The sequence below is a fragment of the Perognathus longimembris genome, chromosome 7, assembly GCF_023159225.1.
Source record: "Perognathus longimembris pacificus isolate PPM17 chromosome 7, ASM2315922v1, whole genome shotgun sequence".
Lineage (NCBI taxonomy): Eukaryota > Metazoa > Chordata > Mammalia > Rodentia > Heteromyidae > Perognathus > Perognathus longimembris.
Window position 1 is genome coordinate 12,881,263 of NC_063167.1, and position 18,058 is coordinate 12,899,320.

Sequence of the window (18,058 nt, forward strand, 5' to 3'; positions counted from 1 at the left end):
GTTATGTCACGGGTGTCCTGAATTTTTACTGTTCACGCAGGGTGAGCCTGAAACCTCAACCCCCTGACCTCTGTCCAGCTGTGATTACAGGCGTGAGCCACTGTTCTTGATGGTCTCAAGTCCTTGGTTCAGGGCTCACTAGTGTGACCCTCCATCTCCAAGTTTTCCCTTAAGTGCACTTAACAGTGTGAGCTCCCCTGGCCTGGGGGCCTTCGGACAGATTGAGACCCTGTGCTTTGCACAGAGACTGGGAGATCAAGGTTCAAATCCCCGTTCTGCTGCTGTGTGACCTTTGGCATCTAGCTTCCCCTCTCTGTGCCTCTGCTCTCACAGTCATTAGAGATAATGGTCCCTAATGAGCAGTGTGGTGAAAGCTGTGTGGGATGGAGCTGGCAAGCAGCTAACAGCAAGGAGGAGGTGTGGCGCACGTGCTGCAGAGGGCAGGCTCCTCCTCAGCGCTGTCTGTACCTCTCCCCCTCCACCCCTGCTCTGGGGGAGGGGCCCACATTTTGCACACAGGGGTGACTCAAATTGACTGGACATAGCAACAGGAGCTAAGGCACAGAAAGGGAGAGAAACGAGGCCCCGGCTGCACAGAGCGCATCAAAAGAAAACGAAAAGGTGGCCCTGGAGCTCAGCCTCGGCCCCCTGTGAGCCTCCTGCCCCAGCAGCCGGCACTGCAGACTTCAGAAGCTACCGAGGAGCAGCTGGCGGGGCCGTGGCCATGGAAGGTGGGGTTGTGTGCCAGCAGGGCACCGGGCACCGGCGCTGTGGGGAATTCCCAGGTGAGGCCACGCCTCCGCCTCCGCCTCTCACTCTCTGCCCTGGGGAAGCTGGGGATGCCCCCCTGCTTCCAAGAAGAACTGGACTACATGGCAGGGTAGAGGGGCTGGTACGGGAAGGATGAGGGGGCTTGGTTGGGGGCTGGCACAAAGGCAGAGGGCCCCCAGCCCAGCCAGGAGCTGTTCTGAGGCAGGAAGTGTCAGAGAAGAGAAAAGGGAAGGCAACCTGGCCGTGAGGGCCACGTGTCCACCTCTGTGCTCCAGCTCCTACTTCACTAAACAGGGGTCTTAATCCCATTCACAGGTGGGAAAACCGGGGTTCAGAGACGCTACTAGAGGTCACACAGGCAGTAGCAGAGCACAGATCTGAGCTTGGCTTGTCTCACTACAAGACTGAGCTCCAGCAAGAACTATAGGGAAAAGGAGGGGAGGGGAGGGGAGGGGAGGGGAGAATCCTGCCAGGCATAGCAGGGGGTGAGAAAGGGTTTCGGAGCCCCGGGGGTCAGCCCAGAGGGTGCAGAGAGACCCTCCAGAGACCCCCCCCCCCAGTACTCACCACACACTCCAGCCAGGGGAGAAGGACTTGTCCACCCTGAAACACAGCAAGCAGGACCACGGGTGAGGGGCTGGGAGAGTACACTTTCCAAGGCACGTCCATGTCCGGCACCCTAATGTCATCTGGGGATGTGGAAGGTGTGGGGTAGTGGGATAGGAAGATAGGAACGAGGCAGGATGGAAGGACTAGAGCTACAGGTGTCAGAAGGGGCGCTGTCTGGAAAGCAGCCCTGGGGCAGGTAGAGGACAGCGGGGCTTCAGGGTGAGGTCAGGACAAGGGTATGGGGTGTGCCTGGGCAACTCAGGGCATCTGGGCAGGCTTGGGAGGCCCCGTGTGCCTCAGGCCCAGTGCTGCAGCTGGCTGTATCCACCCAGGACAATGCTGGGAGCCCCGAGGGGGTCCACGAGCACCCCTGTCCCTTGATGCCTGGGTGCTGGCTAATCCTCACTGTCAACCTGTACCCCCAGTCTGCAGGCTCCAGCAGAGTGGGTAGGCAGGATCCCTTCCAGATTCCTCCCCACCAGTGCTCTCTGGGGGCACCCTGGAGGCTGGGCAGTTATTGGGACAACAAATACCTTGTCTTCTGCCTAAGACAAGCAGGGATGGAGTTAGCCCCAAACTGGACTCGGCCAGCTCTGGGGCTGACTGCTGGCCAGGCCCTGCCGGGGTTCCCAGAGATCAGTTAGCGGGGAAGATTGGGTGCAGGGGGCCACCCATCAGAAAGCCCCATGCAAGCCGGCTCTTGCTTCACCTAATAGTTAGCTAGACTCCCTAGGGAGGGCAGTCCTCTGCATGTCCCACCCTGGCCCTCTGCTGGGTCCCCTCTGAAGCTGGACAGCCAGAGGGGGGAGCACCTTGGACACGGTCCCACAGCCAAAGCAGTGTGGAGCATGTCCTGGCAGTGTTCCACACAACTCCCTAAGTGCTCCACACACCAGAGGGGACTTGGGACGCCGGCCCGGTGGAGGTCACGCTGCCCCTTGCCGGCTCTGAGCTAGGTCTGTGCTCCCTCCAACCTGCCAAATCTCCACCTCGCTCAAGATCGCCCCCATTCCACCTCCACACTTGAGGTCAGGAGGGACAGGCACCCCAAGATGGACCAGCTGCCTCCAGGTCAGGCAGCCGCGGCCTGGGACTGGGTGGAAGGGCGGGAGGGCAGCCAGGGCGCCCAGAGGGGCTGGGGTGGGCTCCCTGGAGGGGCCCAGTGGCTGCAGAGGCTGTAGGGTCCCGGCAGGACCTCCCCTGACGTTCCGCCCCACCCCCCACACCTGTCCTTGCACTCGCGTGTGCCTGAACGCACGCGCGCGCGCACACACACGTAAACAGGCACGCTCTCTAAGGCTGGGGACGGCGGTGCCCAGCTACTCTCACGGCCCCACACGTGCACGTGGACGGCCACGAGAGCACACACGCAGACACGCCCAGGCCCAGCGACCCCCTCCACCCCCCGCCAGGGCCACGCGCGCGAGCCGGCGGAACCACCGCGCTGATCCCAGCCCGGCCGGGGCGCGGCACGCCGCGCACGGACGGACAGCCGCCGCGCAGGCGCACGCGCGCGCGCGCGCCCCGCCGCGCCCCCTCCCGCACCTACCCTCCGTAGGCCCCGAAGGTGAAGCTGCGCTTCCGGCCGCTCATGGTGTCGCCGAGGCCGCGCGGCCGGCCGCCTCCCCTCCCCCTGCGCCGGTCGCCATGGCAACGCCCGCCACGCCCGCCCGCCCGGCCCGGCCCGGCCCGGATCCTCCGCGCCCCGCGGGCGGCCGTCCAGCTGCCGGGCAGCGGGCACAGAAAGGGCCGCTTGTTCACCGCCCCCAGCGGCCAGCCGGGCCGTCCAGGCCGCTCCCGAGGGCGGGGCGGGCGACACCGACCTCCGCACCCCCCCCCCAACAAGGACAGGGGCCCCGCCTCACAGCCTGACCACCTAGGGGCGGCCCCCTTCCATGGCCCGGGGGCCACCAGGGTCAGTCGATGCCGCCCTCCCCCTCATCCCCATGGGGAGACCTCCCCCCCACCCCCGGATTTCTCAACTGGAAAGCGGGCCTAATCCGGGAGCTTTCCTGGGTCCTGGTGATGAGAACCGAATGGATGCTGGACAGACAGCGGCCAGCCCAGGCCCTGTGCACAGCACATGCCCAGCAAATGCCAGCCGCCGGTCCTGAGTCCTGCCGGATGCGGTGCTTCCAGCCGACCAATGACGACGAGCCCAAGGGAGAGCCACACCCAGTGCCCCCGTCCCTGACCTGCCCGGGGGCCCCCTGCGGAGGCCCAGGGGCCAAGGCCAGGAAGCTTCACCCCTCCCCAAAACTCCTGCTAAGCCAGTGCGTGCGGGTGTCGCCCTCCTCATTGTAGTTACCACGGAGGCTGAGCTAGGAGGATCACAGTTTGGAGCTAGCCCAGGCAGAAAAATCAGTGACTAGTATCTCCAATTAAATAGCATAAACCGGTAAGAGGATCTGTGGCCACCAGACTTGAGCAGAAAAGGCTAAAGGACAACACTCGGGCTCTGAGTTCAAGTCCCAGTTCTAGCATACAGAGAGACAGAGACAGTGACAGAGACAGAAAGGCAGAGTCAGAGAGAGACAGAGAGGAGAGAGAGATAGAGAGGAGAGACATGGAGAGACAGGAGAGAGACAGAGAGGAGAGAGAGATAAAGAGGAGAGACATGGAGAGACAGGAGAGAGACAGAGAGGAGAGACACAGAGAGGAGAGACACAGAGAGACAGAGGAGAGAGAGAGACAAAGAGGAAAGACACAGAGAGAGAGCGGAGAGAGAGAGAGAGAGAGAGAGAGAGACAGAGATTGAGAGGAGAGACAGAGAGGAGACAGACAGACAGACGAGAAATCCAGCCCAGGCTCCCTCACACTGGTGTTTGGAGAGAAACTAGGCTGAGTCCTTCCTTCCTTCCTTCCTTCTTTCTTTCCTTCCTTCCTTCCTTCCTTCCTTCCTTCCTTCCTTCCTTCCTTCCTTCCTTCTTTCCTTTCTTTTTTTGCCAGTCCTGGGGCTTGAACTTGGGGCCTGAGCACTGTCCCTGGCTTCTTTTTCCTCAAGGCTAGCACTCTACCACTTGAGTCACAGCGCCTCTTCCAGTTTTTTCTGTTTATGTGGTGCTGAGGAATCAAACCCAGGGCTTTGTGTATGCTAGGCAAGCACTCTACCACTAAGCCACATTCCCAGCCCTGAAGTCCTCCTTTCATTCACTCAACAAACATTCTATGTCCTTCCTCTGTGCCCAGCTGGCTCGGAGCTCTGACCTAAGAGGAGACGTGGCAGCTAACACTTAGGATACCAGCCTTGCCATCAGGACTCAGGTCACCTGCTAAAGCTCCACCATAGAGGGAAGGGCTACTTTCCACACCCTGCTCTCAGGAAGGCTCTAAAACCATGAGGGTTTCTACAGGGCTTTCCACAAAGGAATGGTGGGGAAAAGAAACAGGGAAGGGGGCTGCAAATATAGCCTAGTGACAAGAGTGCTTGCCTTGTATACATGAAGCCCTGGGTTCGATTCCTCAGCACCACATACACAGAAAAAGCCAGAAGTGGCTCTTTGGCTCAAGTGGAAGAGTGCTAGCCTTGAACAAAAAAAGCCAGGGACAGTGCTCAGGCCCTGAGTTCAAGCACCAGGACTGGCAGAAAAAAAAAAAAAAAAGCAGGGAAGATGAAGGAGACCTGACCAAGGACATAGGGACCAGGTCTCAGCTTAAGTCCTTCAGGAACTGGGCCAGGGCCTGCTTGGCTCCATCCTCTCCTGGGAAATGGCCTTTGTGAGGCAGTACAGCAGTTTGCAGAGGTAGGGCATGCCTCAGTTTCCTCCTTCTGACCAGGAGAGCTTTGCTCACAGTAATTACATCTCTTGGGAAGCTGCTCAGACCCCACATCGGACCTTGTTCTCCACACACTGGGATGGGCCACGCAGCCCTCGGGAACACCCTTCAGTATCCAGAGCCCAAGCTGGCACTGGCGGCTCACGCCTATCATCCTAACTACTCAGGAGGCTGAGATCTGAGGATCACAGTTTGAAGCCAACCCAGGCAGGAAAGTCGTGAGACTCTTATCTCCAATTAAGCACACAGACAAGCCAGAAGTGGTGCTGTGGCTCAAGTGGTAGAGTGCTAGCCTTGAGCAAAACAGCTCAGGGAGAGCACCCAGGCCTTGAGTTCAAGACCCAAGACTGAAACAAACAAACAAACAAACAAACAAAAAAACCCTCAGAGCTCTACAAGACACACAGTCCTCAGCCCCAGAGCTACCTGCCTGGTTTTCAGCCCTCAGAGGCGGCTGTGGCTCATCCTTGATTCCTTTGGCAGCATACTCCGCAGCCAGGATAGGGCTCCTGATGCTCTAGGCTGGGGTGCAGACTTGTGGGTGGAAGGACCACAGCCAGGCAGTGTGGGAAGCCTGCTCTGAATGGGACGGGGGATGGAGGGGGACCTGTGAGTGAGGGGTGGGGGGCTGAGAACCCCAGGTTCACTGAGGAGGGGGCAAGTCCTTCCCTCCTGCTTTGCTTTGCTTTCCTCTCCTCCTCCACTGCCTCTCTCCATTCCCCTCTCCCTTTTTCTTTCCTTCCTTTAACAGCACACAACATAGAGATGGGTGCATATGGGCCCCAAAGCTATGCTTGGACTATAGGGGTACACATAGCATGAGGATGGGGGCTCAGGACCCCAACCTTAGTCTGCTTTTGAGAGTTGATTCCTGAGTGGGCTCTGCATGCCCAGTTGGCAGGGCGGCCAAGGAACCTCCAACATGCCAAGTTTCCCAGCCAGGCCTGGCCTTGGGAGGCCCTGTGGTGCTAGGACAGTGGGCCCTTGAGAGGGGCCATGGGGGCCGCCGCGTTCCCACCACAGACAAAGGGCCCACTGTGGGCTCTGGCCTCTGGGCTCTGACCAGCTGCAGCTGCCTCCTTGGCAGGGTGGGGGCAGGGTGGTTAGTAGGGGGTCACGTTCCTTCAGCCAGAGATGCAGGGAGGGGGGGACACTCTGGTCAGCTCCTAGTCTCCTGAGACAACAGCAGGACTGAAATACACCTTGACCTGCCAGGGCACTTCCAAGAATTATGCTGCCTACATCATCACACAGGACCTGAAGACGGGGGCTAAGGAGAAGGGAATTGGGGCACTTCCGCCCCTCCAGAAGCCCCCCCCCCCAGGCTCCCCTCCTACAATCCCACTGGGAGACCTGGAACAAGCCGCTCAGCTCTCCATCTGTAGTGGGAACAGGAATGAAAACAATAGGATCTACCTCCAAGGACTTTGCTGATGACTAATTACTAATGACAAACCGTTGAGAAGGGTATCTGGCACGTGGCACTCTATAACAGGCTCACACCTGTAATCCTAACTACTCAGAGGCTGAGATCTGAGGATTGCTGCTCAAAGCCAGCCTGGGCTAGAAAGTTCAATTAAGCACCAAAAAAGCCAGAAGTGGAGCTGTGGTTCAAGTGGTAAGGCACTAGCCATGAACAAACACAAAAACCTAGAGACAGCACCAAGCCTTGAGTTCAAGCCCCAAGACCAGCACAAAGCAAAACAAAAACATTTGTTATAAGCCAGGGATTGTGGAATCCTGATTCAGTTCAGGTAGAAAAATCCCCAAGATTCTTATCACCAATTAACTAGCAAAAAGCCAAAAGTGGAGATGTGACTTAAGTAGTAGAGCACCAGCCTTGAGCGGATAAAGCTAAGCAAGAGCAAGGGACTCTGAATTCAAACCCCAGTACTGGCACAAAGAAACAACTAAATGGCCATCCAGAGGGAACGGAATAAATAATGTCTCATTTATACCACACTGACTGTGCAGCTCTTGGAAAGAAAGAGGCAGATCTGTAAGTGAGCAAGACATGACAGCAGACCCAGCGTAAAGGGCATCTCGAGAGCTGGATGGTCCTGGCTTACTGCCCTCCACACATGACGCCCCACAAACCTGGCTCGCTGGGGAGGGGGGCTCACGACCCCCAGGGGGCTCGGCCACGGCACTGAGAAACCGGTGGCTGCTTTGAGGGGCAAGGCAGAGCCCTTTCTTCCCTGGCCTCCAGCCTCTCATGTAAAAAAGGAGGGGGGGGCAGACTGCCCTCCTGGTCCAGGCCGCTCTCCAGGAGAAGGCCTCCCATTCTAGGCCCCATAGATTTGCAGCCTCATTATTCAAGTATGTGCCAGACTGTGCAAAGTAGGCGGGAAGGGTGCAGGGTTGAGGGTTGTAGAGTTCCCTTTCTAACTCACCCTCCCGCTCCCCCAACTCCGGAAGTTCCGCCCATCTGCCTGCTGTCCCCTTTCCCTCTGCCTAGCGACATGCAGGGGCAGAGGGAGAGACGGACCCTGGGAGGAGCTCAGGCCTGGGTTCCACGCTCCCACTTTTGCCAGGGTCCCCCCAAACCTCCTCCTCTCCCCAAGTCATTCCCACACAAGGTATCGACCTAAGGCCTGCTAGGCAGGAGACATGGCAATCTGGGCTTCCCGCCCTGGTCCTGGCGGCTCGTGCGTGGCTTCGCATGAATCACTTTTCCTCCCTGGGCCTCAATTTGCTCATTTGTTCAACACCCACTCTCACTTTGCTAGGCTAAAGACAGAACCATGGAAAAATGCACTTGCCTTGAGAGAATCCGCCAGATCTGGACACGTCATCAACCTTGCTTAGCCCTTGGCCTTTCAAGCCAAGCCACACCCACTCAGCCCCAGGAGCCGCCAACCCTGTGTACCCGGCAGAGGAGCCTTCTGGGGCTTCCCCAGGCTCTAGGAATGGAAGAACCTGGCTCAGCCTGCAGCTCTCCCCAAAACGCTGCCTGGTGAGATTGCTGGCTCAGCCCTCCCCTGCCCTGGCTCTCACCTCTCACCTCACTAAGGTCCTCCCAATTCCAAATGTCCCCATCAGGATAACCTCCCCAGCCGGCATAACCAGAGCAAGTGTCCCTGGGGCCTGGCTCTGGTCTCCACACGGACCATGGGCCTCACGAGGCCCTAGGAGCAGCACCCTTTCTGAGGTGGACGCAAGTGTATAAACTCCCTCCCCTCTCTCCGTGCCTCCCAGCTTCCTTTCCTTCCTCTGTTCCTTCTTTCCATTCGTCCTTCAACAAACACTCATTGAGGGGCTGGGAATGTGGCTTAGCGGTAGAGTGCTTGCCCAGCATGCATGAAGCCCTGGGTTTGATTCCTCAGTACCACATAAACAGGAAAAGCCAGAAGTGGCGCTGTGGCTCAAAAGGTAGAGTGCTAGCCTTGGGCAAAAAGAAGTTCAGGGACAGTGCTCAGGCCCTGAGTTCAAGCCCCAGGATTTGCCAATAAAGAAACACATACTGAGCGCCTCTGTGCAACCAACATGGCTCAGGCATTGGCAGCAGAGGAAGAACAGATAGACATGGTCTCCGGAGGATCTCTGTGCCCACCGGCCACTAACTCTCAGAGCTCTCACATGTGCTCTTGCCCGTATTCATTGCATGGCAGCCCAAACGTCTGCATTATGCCTAGAGACCCCATCAAGATCAAATGCATGTAGGGCTGGTGCTGCAGCTCAGTGGTAAAGTGCTTGCTCCACATGTGCACAATGCCCCCAGGTTCTACCCCCAGTGCTGTACGAAAACAAAGATCAAATGCATGTACATCCACTCACAGGAACATCAACCTGCAAATGGCTGATTCATTCACACACACACAAGCACACGAATGCAAAGGTCAAATGAAGCTCACACCCCAAATCCTGAGTCCATGCGTGCTCACCTCCCAATCACCTGTGATGGAAGAACACAGATACATCCACAGTAATCCCAGCTCATTGCTCAGATCACATCGTGCTTGTGGAAACGAATGCGTGCGTGGGAGCGCGTGTTCGCACACACCCCTCCCCCCCACAGCACCGGGTGACTGTGCCTCACCGGACATCAAAGCTCCTGGTGAGAAGAAGTGACGTAGAAGAGAGGGTGGCCCTTTGAGAGATCAAGAGGTGCAGAATCGCTGCAGCTCCAAGGAGAACCAGGAGGGGAGGCAGAGGCCATTGTTCCCAGAACAGGCTGGGATCCAGCTGGCCTGCCTCCCTGTCCATTTTCAAGAACAGCTGAGCAAAAGTGTCAGGGGCAGAGGTAGACTCGGTGTCCAAAGTGCCACCCAGGACACAAGTGGCCTGAGCCCTTTACTAAGGGTCCGGGGAACTGGGTATACCCCTGGCTCTGCCAGCCATTCGCCCATTCTGGTCACATAGCCCTTCCCATTCTGGTCTCTGCCAGTCCATCTATAAGACAGGGGAGGGAAAGTTCCTCTAGACAGCCTCTTCCTTTCAGCCAGCCAGCCGGGGACTCTGTGAACCCCTCCTCAACCCTTGGCAGCAATTCTTAGTGGTTAGGGTCACTCTGTCCCTCCCCTAAAGATCCTTAAGGGAAATACTGTAAGGTATTTTTTTTCTTTGTGCCAGTATCAGGGTTTGAACTCAGGGCCTGTCCACTATCCTTTAACTTTTCTGCTCAAGGCCAATGCTCTACTGTTTGGGCCATACCTCCACTTCCTGCTTTTTGATAGTTAATTAGAAGAAAGAATCTCTGGGGTTTGTTTGTCCCAGCTGGCTTCAAACTGAGATCCTCAGCTCTCAGCCTCCTAAGTAGCTAAGATTAGTCATGAGCCACCAATGCCTAACAAGAGTGTAGTTTTGCTCAGAAATTACTGGGGTCGGCACAACCAGTCAGAGCAGAGGATTCAGGAAAGCCATGCCAGGGAGAGTCTTACTCAAGGAAGACGTACTCTGAATATCCCTGGCCTTGTTTTGTTTCAGTGCTGGGAATGGAACTTGGGGTCCCAAGCATCTTAGGCATGCCCTCTGTCCCGGAGCTGCTACATCTCTAGCTTTCATCTGTAATACATTTTTCATAGGTGCAACTCCTGGAGTCATGCTGAGAGAGGTCAGGTGCAGCGATGTGATTTTGTGCTCTTAAATCTAAAGGTCTTTTGTGAACAAGTGCAAACATTTGTTTGCTTCAGTAGCTCCTGTGGTGTGGCCAAGCCAGTATGTTCATCTAGATTTTGCTTTTCTTACATTGGAATGTCGGGTTTCTTTTTAAACTAAGAGTGTAGGTTGGCTTATTATTTTGGAATGTCATTACAGAAAAATAAAGGTTAATCAAAACCTGTTCTGAAAGGAGCCTGGGTGCCCGGAACGGTCCCTGGCGCCCTCAACTGGTCACCACAGGAACTGCAGACCAGAGCCGCACAAGCTCCAGGACCAGGGACAGCGCCCGGGGACCGCGTCCGCGGGGCAGGGTGAGGACCCCCAGCACCCCAGCAGGCGCCGGGCGTCCCGGCCCCCACACTCCCGCTCTCCTCCGCTGGCTCTGCCCCAGAGCCTGTCCTCCCCGCCTCTCCCCGGTACCCAGCGCCGCGCCTCTCCCGGCCCACAATGGCACACCTGCGCGCACAATGGCGCCTCCTGCTCCACCGCCTCCGCCACCACCCACCCGCGTTCCCTCTGCCGTCGCCCATGGGCTCACGGAGCCGCACCTACGCGCCTTTGGGACCTCGGTGACCCCAACACCCTAAGGAGAGCCATCGTGAAAGAGTGGCATGTCTGCCGTGACAGGTGGGGAAACTGAGGCTGGCAAGACTTTAGTCCCAGCCCAGGAACCACAGCAGTTACTGGGTCCCGGAGTCCTGGCCCAGCACTGACGTTCATCCGTTTGGTAAATTAGGACCGATGGTCCTCCCCATCTCACAGATCAGGTGGATGGAGACCCACACAGCTGGAGCCTCCGAGTTGCTCGCAGGACACCCCAGCCAAGGAGAAAGCTCTTCCAACAGCGCGCTGGCACTGCTGCCCTTTCTCAGGGGCTGCCCTGGCCAGAGGCCTTTGTTGACCGTGCCAGGCTGGGACCCGGGGCCTCCACACCCTCCATAGACAACACTGCCTCCCCAACCCCTCCTCGCAAGCTTCAGCCCCCACAAGGCACCTCCCCAGAGCACTAGGTGCTTCGTGGGTACTTGCTGCTTGGCCAGGCCCCGCTGTCCAGGAAGCAGCTACTCAAAGCAGAGCACACAGCCCGGGCCCCAAGCTGGATGCAGTGTGAGACAAGCTGAGCCTTGGGTATCAGCACAATCAACAGGGTCAGCTTTGAGCAAACAGAGCCCGGGCCCCCTCCCCTGCTGCGTAATGCCCCCCACTGTCTCTCCTTAAGGCCAGGCCAGGTGTGCCAGGGGCAGCCAAGAGGGGCAGAGGGAGCCTGCAGAAGCCAGTCTGTGGCCAGACTGAGGAGGGAAGAGAGGCAGCCATCTTGGGCGGGAGCAGAGTGACAGGTGTCTCCCTGCCTCATTGCTGAGCCTCAGTCCACACACTGCACAAACGTTCAGTGGATGAAGGAATGATTCTTTAGGTTGGCTAGGACCAAGGAGAATGACAAAATCATTTTGTTCCTGTCATTCAACACATATAGGGCTTGAGAACCACGTGGGCTGGGAATCAAATGACCTGGGTTTTCAATCCCTGCCTGGTGACTTTGAGCCATTTCCATGATCTCCCAAAGCCTCAGCTTCAGGTTCTCCATTTGCAAAAGGGGATGACAGTAGTTGTAACTAAACTTATCTTGTAGGACTGCTTTAGGACTCGGTGTAAAGTGCTCATCCACGACACAGGAGGCCCCTATGAATGAGGACTATCAGCTGGGTGTGGTGATCACAGCGTTTAGGGGTGCTGAAGCAGGAGGATTGCAAATTCAAGGTTAGGTTGGGATATACAGGAAAATTCATCTCCCAAAAAATGGAGGGGGGGAAGTCCAGCTGTTTAACACTGTTACTGTACATGGGCTAATAAAACCACAAACTAAGTCCAAGACCTGAGTCTGAAGTGGAGCTCCTCACTGACTCACTGCTGTGACTGTAGGACAGGCCCCTCCCTGCCCTCTCTGGGGCTGTTTCCTTGCCAATAATGGTGGCTCTCCAAGGGCCCTTCTCACTGCCTTTGGGGGCCTCCCTACCCCTGTGGGACAGCAGGAAGGATGCATCTCGGGAAGGCACAAGGATGGCACTCACACACACGGGCTGTCTTCACACCCAGATCCCTGCAGCCTTCCCCTTGCTCTCCCCACAGCCCATCTCTGGGCACCAGGGGCCTTAGGCTGCAATGGGAGAAGAGGATAGGGAAGGGAAGACTGGCTCAAGTTCCCTTCGACCCTACTTTCCCCTGGCAACCTCTGTCTGTGTGAATATCCAGCTTGGAAATCCTCAAGAAATCCTCGGCACCAGAGCTGGAAAGGAGCCCACAGAGTTGTGTGGGGCCAACCCCCTCATTTTGCAGATAATAATTAGGATGATTATGCCCCACACAAGCAACTCACAAAGGGCTTTCGCATCTGGGCTGCCTCCATGTGTGCCGAGCCCTTGGGGCTGGCAGGCTTCAGGTGTCTGAGGAAATCAGTTCTAAAAAAAAAAAACAAAGATGGCGTGAGCATGCACAGCTGACCCGACTCTGCATCCTAGCCCTGGTCTCTCCTCAGAGCCCACCATGCTACCCACGAGCCTGAGAGGACCCCGAGAGGGCAGGGCAAGCACCAGCTGGGGGTTCTGGGGTGCCTGGCTTCCCCCCATCGCGAGAGTCCCCTCCCACACTTCTACAAGCTGCTGCTGATAGACTAACGGGGAAAGTTAATAGGCAGAGCCAAAGGCTTCCTGGGGCAGCCCAGACCCCTGGGCCATGGCAGCCCCTGGCCAGAAGGGCTCTCATTTTCCTGGGGAGACTCCAGACCTCAGCATTGTATCTCCCCACTCCCATTCTGCATACAAGGCATCAAAGAGGTTAATGGCAGAGTCCAGGCCGCCTTCATTCACATCTCAGTCTCACCAGCTGGGTGACCTTAGACAGGCTACGTAACCTCTCTGAGCTAATAACAGCAACCACACACTGGGAAGTAAATCAGAGCCAGGTACCAGTTGTTCATGCCTGTGATCCTAGCTATTCAGGAGGCTGAGATCCAGAGGATGAAGGTTTAAAGCCAGCCTGAACCCAAAAAAAAGTCTGTGAAACTCTCATCTCCAAAAATAACCAGCAAAAAACCAGGCTGGAAGCATGCCTCAGCGAGAGCACCAGCAAAGCAAGCAAACTGAGCAAGTACGCAAGCCTGAGTCCGTCCCTGCAGGTGCTTTCCACGAGGCTCGGCACACGGTGGGACCCATGTCCAGCATGGGCTCGATTGCTCAGCCTCTTTTCTGCACGCCCCACCCCCCCACCTCCAGTCAGAATCTTCTTAGAATCCCCGGGCAGCTGTGCAGTTCCCTGACTGACAGGGCAGGACTGATGGGGGAGAGCGAGGGGAGGGCTGGGGCCGGGCACATGTCAGGTCTCTCTACCCTGCAAAGACCACCACAGACGCTTTGGCTTTCATGTCTCCAGCCTGGGGGGCTGGGGGCCTAGAGGCTGGGATGGGTGAGATCTTGGACCCCAAGGCTCCGCCCGGCCCTGTTGCTGCAGCTTGGGCTGGCGGTGGAAGGCAGGCGCAAGGAGGGCAAGAACGAGCAGGGTTGGAACCCAGCTGCCCAGAGCTTCGACTCACTGCTATCCTTCCACCTTCAGTGTCGGCACAGAGCCCTCAGCCTCCTCCAGGGGAATGGGGTCTCTCTCTAGATTCTCTGCCTCCTCCAGGGCTGGGGAAAGATGGAGGTTGCCCATCTTCAGCCACCCATGGCCCATTTAAAAAGGAGACATCAGGAGTGCCTCGTGGGCCTGGCATGAGCTCATGGCAGGGCCATGTCCCCACGGATGTCCTCCCTCAGTCCTGTCTGCCTAGTCTCTCAGCCCTGGACATGGAGCTGGCTCTCCTCTGAGTGTGGATGGGGCATCTTCTGCCCCCTGACTTCAGACCAGCGCTCAGGAGCTGAGCCAAGAGCTGGACCCCCGAGTCACCTCTGCCTCTCTCTCTCTCTCTCTGCTTCCTCAGCAGCCTGGGGCTGCATGGCCTAGAGGAGGTCACAGCCTCGGTGGCTCAGGTGTCTGTTCCTCACCCCCAACTCCCCTGCACCTTACCAAGAGCCCCAAGGTCTCAAGACAGCTGGGAACAGGTAGTTACAAGAAGCACCCTGCTTCTCCCAGAGACCAGCACACCCGTGGCATCCACAACCCTGGGGCAAAGCTGGCCCTGGTACCCCCCCCAACCCCAGAGCAAAGACAGCCCTGGCATCCCCCCCCCACAGCCCCAGGGCAAAGCTGGACCTGGCATCTCCCACCGTGGGACAGGACCAGAAGAAATGAAGTACTAGCCAGACGCCAGTGGCTCACACCTATAATCCCAGCTACTCAGAAGGCTGAGGTCTGAGGACCGTAGTTCAAAGCTAGCTCAAGCAAGAAGTCTGTCAAACTCTTATCTCCAACTAACCACCAGAAAACCAGAAGTGGAACTATGGCTCAAAGCAGTAGAGCACTAGCCTTGAACAAAAGAGCTCAGGGACAGTGCACAGACCCTGAGTTCAAGCCTCAGGATCAATAACAACAACAAAATACTGACCCTAATTGGACAGCACCCCAGGTTCCATGCAACACAGTAAGTGGGTGCCCTGCCAGGCTGCGGCCCTACTCCCCTTCTGGCCCAGAGATGGAGGAGGCTACAGTCCAGGGAAATGAGCTCAGGGAGACGGCACTGCCTGTGTCAGGCTGGTTCCTGCTTCCCGTTCAAGGACCTGGCCATGAACCCAAGGTCCATCCACAGAAGGCTCAGCTGCTCCCCTCCAGTGACTCCAGGGGACATGCAAACTCCTCAGCCTGGCATTCAAGGCTCAGCACCACTGGCCACACCTTTTGCTGAAACCCAACCAGTGCCAAGGGCCATCTTCCAGTTTCTGTGCAGGCCAAAGCCAGTCACACCACCAAGAATCTGTTTGTTCCCGTCCTCTCTGTACAACGGACAGTGCCATTGGTGCCCAACCACATTACCATTTACTAAACAACTATTGCGTGCCAGGCACTGACACCCCCAAGGGAGGAATTGCCCAACTGCCAAATGTCTTGGACATGCAAAGTCACAGAAAAAAATTCCCACTACCCCAAAACACTGAAGGAAAGGCTTTGTTCTCAGGTGCTGATGGCTCACACCTGTAATCCTAGCTACTCAGAAGGTTGAGACCTGAGGATCACAATTTGAAACCAGCCTGGGCCGAAAAGTTAGAAACAATTTTTTTTTTTTTGTCAGTCCTGGGCTTGAACTCTGGGCCTAGAAACTGTCCTTGAGTTCTTCAGCTCAAGGATAGTACTCTACCACCTGAACCACAGTGCCACTTCTGGCTTTTTCTGTTTACGTGGTGCTGAGGAATTGAACCCAGGGCTTCATACAGGCTAGGCAAGCACTCTATCACTAAGCCACATTCCTAGCCCCTGGCTTTTTTTTTTTTTTTTTTTGAGAAAGGGTCTATGTAGTCCAGGCTGGCCTGGAACCTGCAATCCTCCTAGTTCTGTGTGTGTGTGTGTGTGTGTGTGTGTGTGTGTGTGTGTGTGTGTGTGTGTACTAGAATTTGCCTCCTTCTTATTAGGCAGTCCCTCTACCAGTGAAACCATGCCACCAGCCCACCTTTTTGCTAGTTAATTGGAGATGAACCATATTGCCAATCTCATGGACTTTCCTATCCAGACAAGGCGATCATCCCAGTGGAACCCCTTATTTTGGGGTGTTTCTCCACTAGCACCCCCCTGCCTCTTCTTCTCTGAGTCACTGCTTGCAAGTGCCAGTCTTTAGCCCTAAAAATAGAGCACTTTTTGAGGGAGAAAAATAGCCACACACGTAAGCTACCAGGGTAGCCCGCTATCCTGGAGTCCCCAGTCTCCTGGGGCCAGTCTACTGGGTCCCAGGCCTGGCCTGGTGCGGACCTCTAGCTTCCTGTGTGCAGGCCTTGGCCTACCTCCTGTGCTCTCTGCTGCCTGGCTGAGACTCCTTTGCCTACAGTCACCCCTTCAGCTTTCCTCCTCCCCAGCTGGGCTGAGCTGCTTCCCAGAGCTATAGCTTGGGTCCAGAGAGGGTGAACGATCTGCCCACAGCCACACAGAGGCTGGTCTGGGCTTGGGCAAAGAATCAGTATTCTAGTTTGCCTCGGGTACGGGCCCTAGCTCATGGAGTCCAGAACCATCCCCGCTCCCACCTGGCATCCATCTGCCCTGGATGCCTCCCCTCCGCCCTGTGCCTGCCAGAGGAGGCGGCACTCAGTGACTTCCCAGAGGTGCCCATCTCCAGGAGGCACCGCCAGGGCACCGGGGCCCAGCCTGGCAGAGTCTCTGCCAGAAGGTGGGCAGAGATCTCCAAGGAATTCCCCCACCATTCACACCAACTGGCCCTCATCCCTGCTGGGGCCCCAGTGCAATGTCTAGCCGAGTGATGAAGACAGGGAGCCACTCTAGGGACCTGTGAAAGGTGCCCTGGGTGGGTGGGAGGGGTATTCCCCAATGGTGTGGGGACAAGGGGAAGGGCCAGTGGGGGAGAAGCATCCAGCAGAGTCCTGGCCACCCTGGGGTCACCGGAAGAGGAATAGAAGGAATGGGATGAGGCTCTGCTGGAGACATGGAGAGGGGCCTCTGGCACCCCAGGGATGATGAAGCTGCCGAATCCCCCACACAGGAAGCTGAGGCGCCGCTCGTGAACGCCCAGAGTGGTCCGGGTGTGGGTGGTGCCTGAGCACCTTTGCCAGGTTCATGGTTAAGGGTGTGGGCTTCCACCTGTTCTTTCCTGGGTGTGAACGTGGGGGGTGGACACGGAGGCAAGACCGGGGCTTCTGAGGGAGGTACTGAAGACCACTGCCCCTGCGTGTGCCTAGGGGTGGGGTCTGGAGGGCATGTCCCTCTATGGTGGTGGGCACGGCGGGGTAGGGGTCTTGGCCAGGGTGTGCCTGTGAGTTCCTGTGTCTGGGTCCCGGGGTACTTGTGAGTCAGGCTGTGTCTGCATCTGTGTCTGGCTGTGCTCGGGTCGTGGCTGTTTGCGCAGCCCGCGTGGCTGCTCAGCAGCCTCTGACAGCCAGGACAAAGGCCTCGCAGACAGACAGGTGGCGTGGGAGACAGACTTGCCCCTGGAGCCCTCAAAGGCCTCCCTGCCTTGGAACTTGACAGCGGTGCAGGGGTGGAAGGTGCAGGGCAGGCTTTCACAGCATCGCGCAGACACTACTGGGGGGGGGGGGGGCTGGGACCAAATGCCCTCTGAACACGAAGAGTGCTGGAGGAAGGATCCTTCTGTATTTTGGGGTGTGTTTGGAAGGTGGATAGAGAAGGAGGGGGATTCTCCTGAGGCCCTGCCAGGCAGGCGTCTTGAGGAAGGGAGGAAGCAGTGAATGGAAAGAGCTAAGGTGGGGCACATCATGGCTGTGGGAAGGGAAATTGAACAAGCAAGATCTGAACATCCTCCCCAGCCCACCTACATCCCAAGGCACCTGGGTGCCCCCATCCCCCCACAAGGCAGGGGAAAAGGGGGACACCTCCCTGGGAGCACTCCGTGCCCGGGCGGAGCCCCTATGCCCAGCAGGGTCTCCACCCTGCATCAGGAGGCAGATATCTGGGGCCCCAGCCCCAGTGGAAGACAGCCCAGTGAGCTCACACAGTGGCTCAGCCCCTCTGGGCCTCAGTTTCCTCATCTGTTCAAGGAACAAACCCTCAGCCTCCTGTGGCAAGGCTGCTGTGGGGGTGAGGGGTCAGTCACGACTCTGGAATCTTTCCCAAGGCCACAAGGCACACCTACCCTGGATCAGATCCGGCCTTCAGCGGCCAGAGGACCCGGGAGAGGCCTGAGGTCCCGCGGGGCCTA

At 57.3% G+C, this 18,058-nt stretch overlaps 1 protein-coding gene across 5 annotated transcripts in view; it reads right to left on the reverse strand.

The window, feature by feature from the left end:
• The window catches only part of LOC125354684 (RAP1 GTPase activating protein), a 61,368-nt gene that overhangs the window by 42,081 nt on the left and 1,229 nt on the right, over positions 1-18,058 (reverse strand). For 2 of the 5 annotated variants that reach the window (XM_048350433.1, XM_048350432.1), the window contains exons 1-2: positions 2,930-2,989; positions 1,339-1,374 (exon numbers count right to left, since the gene is read on the reverse strand). The exons of 1 other annotated variant lie outside the window; for it this stretch is intronic. In XM_048350433.1, the coding sequence (XP_048206390.1) occupies positions 1,339-1,374; positions 2,930-2,973 (80 nt within the window). In that variant the 5' untranslated portion in view covers positions 2,974-2,989. Of the gene's footprint in view, positions 1-1,338; positions 1,375-2,929; positions 2,990-18,058 lie in introns of those variants that run through there. 2 more of the 5 variants (XM_048350434.1, XM_048350440.1) reach the window with 2 other exon arrangements.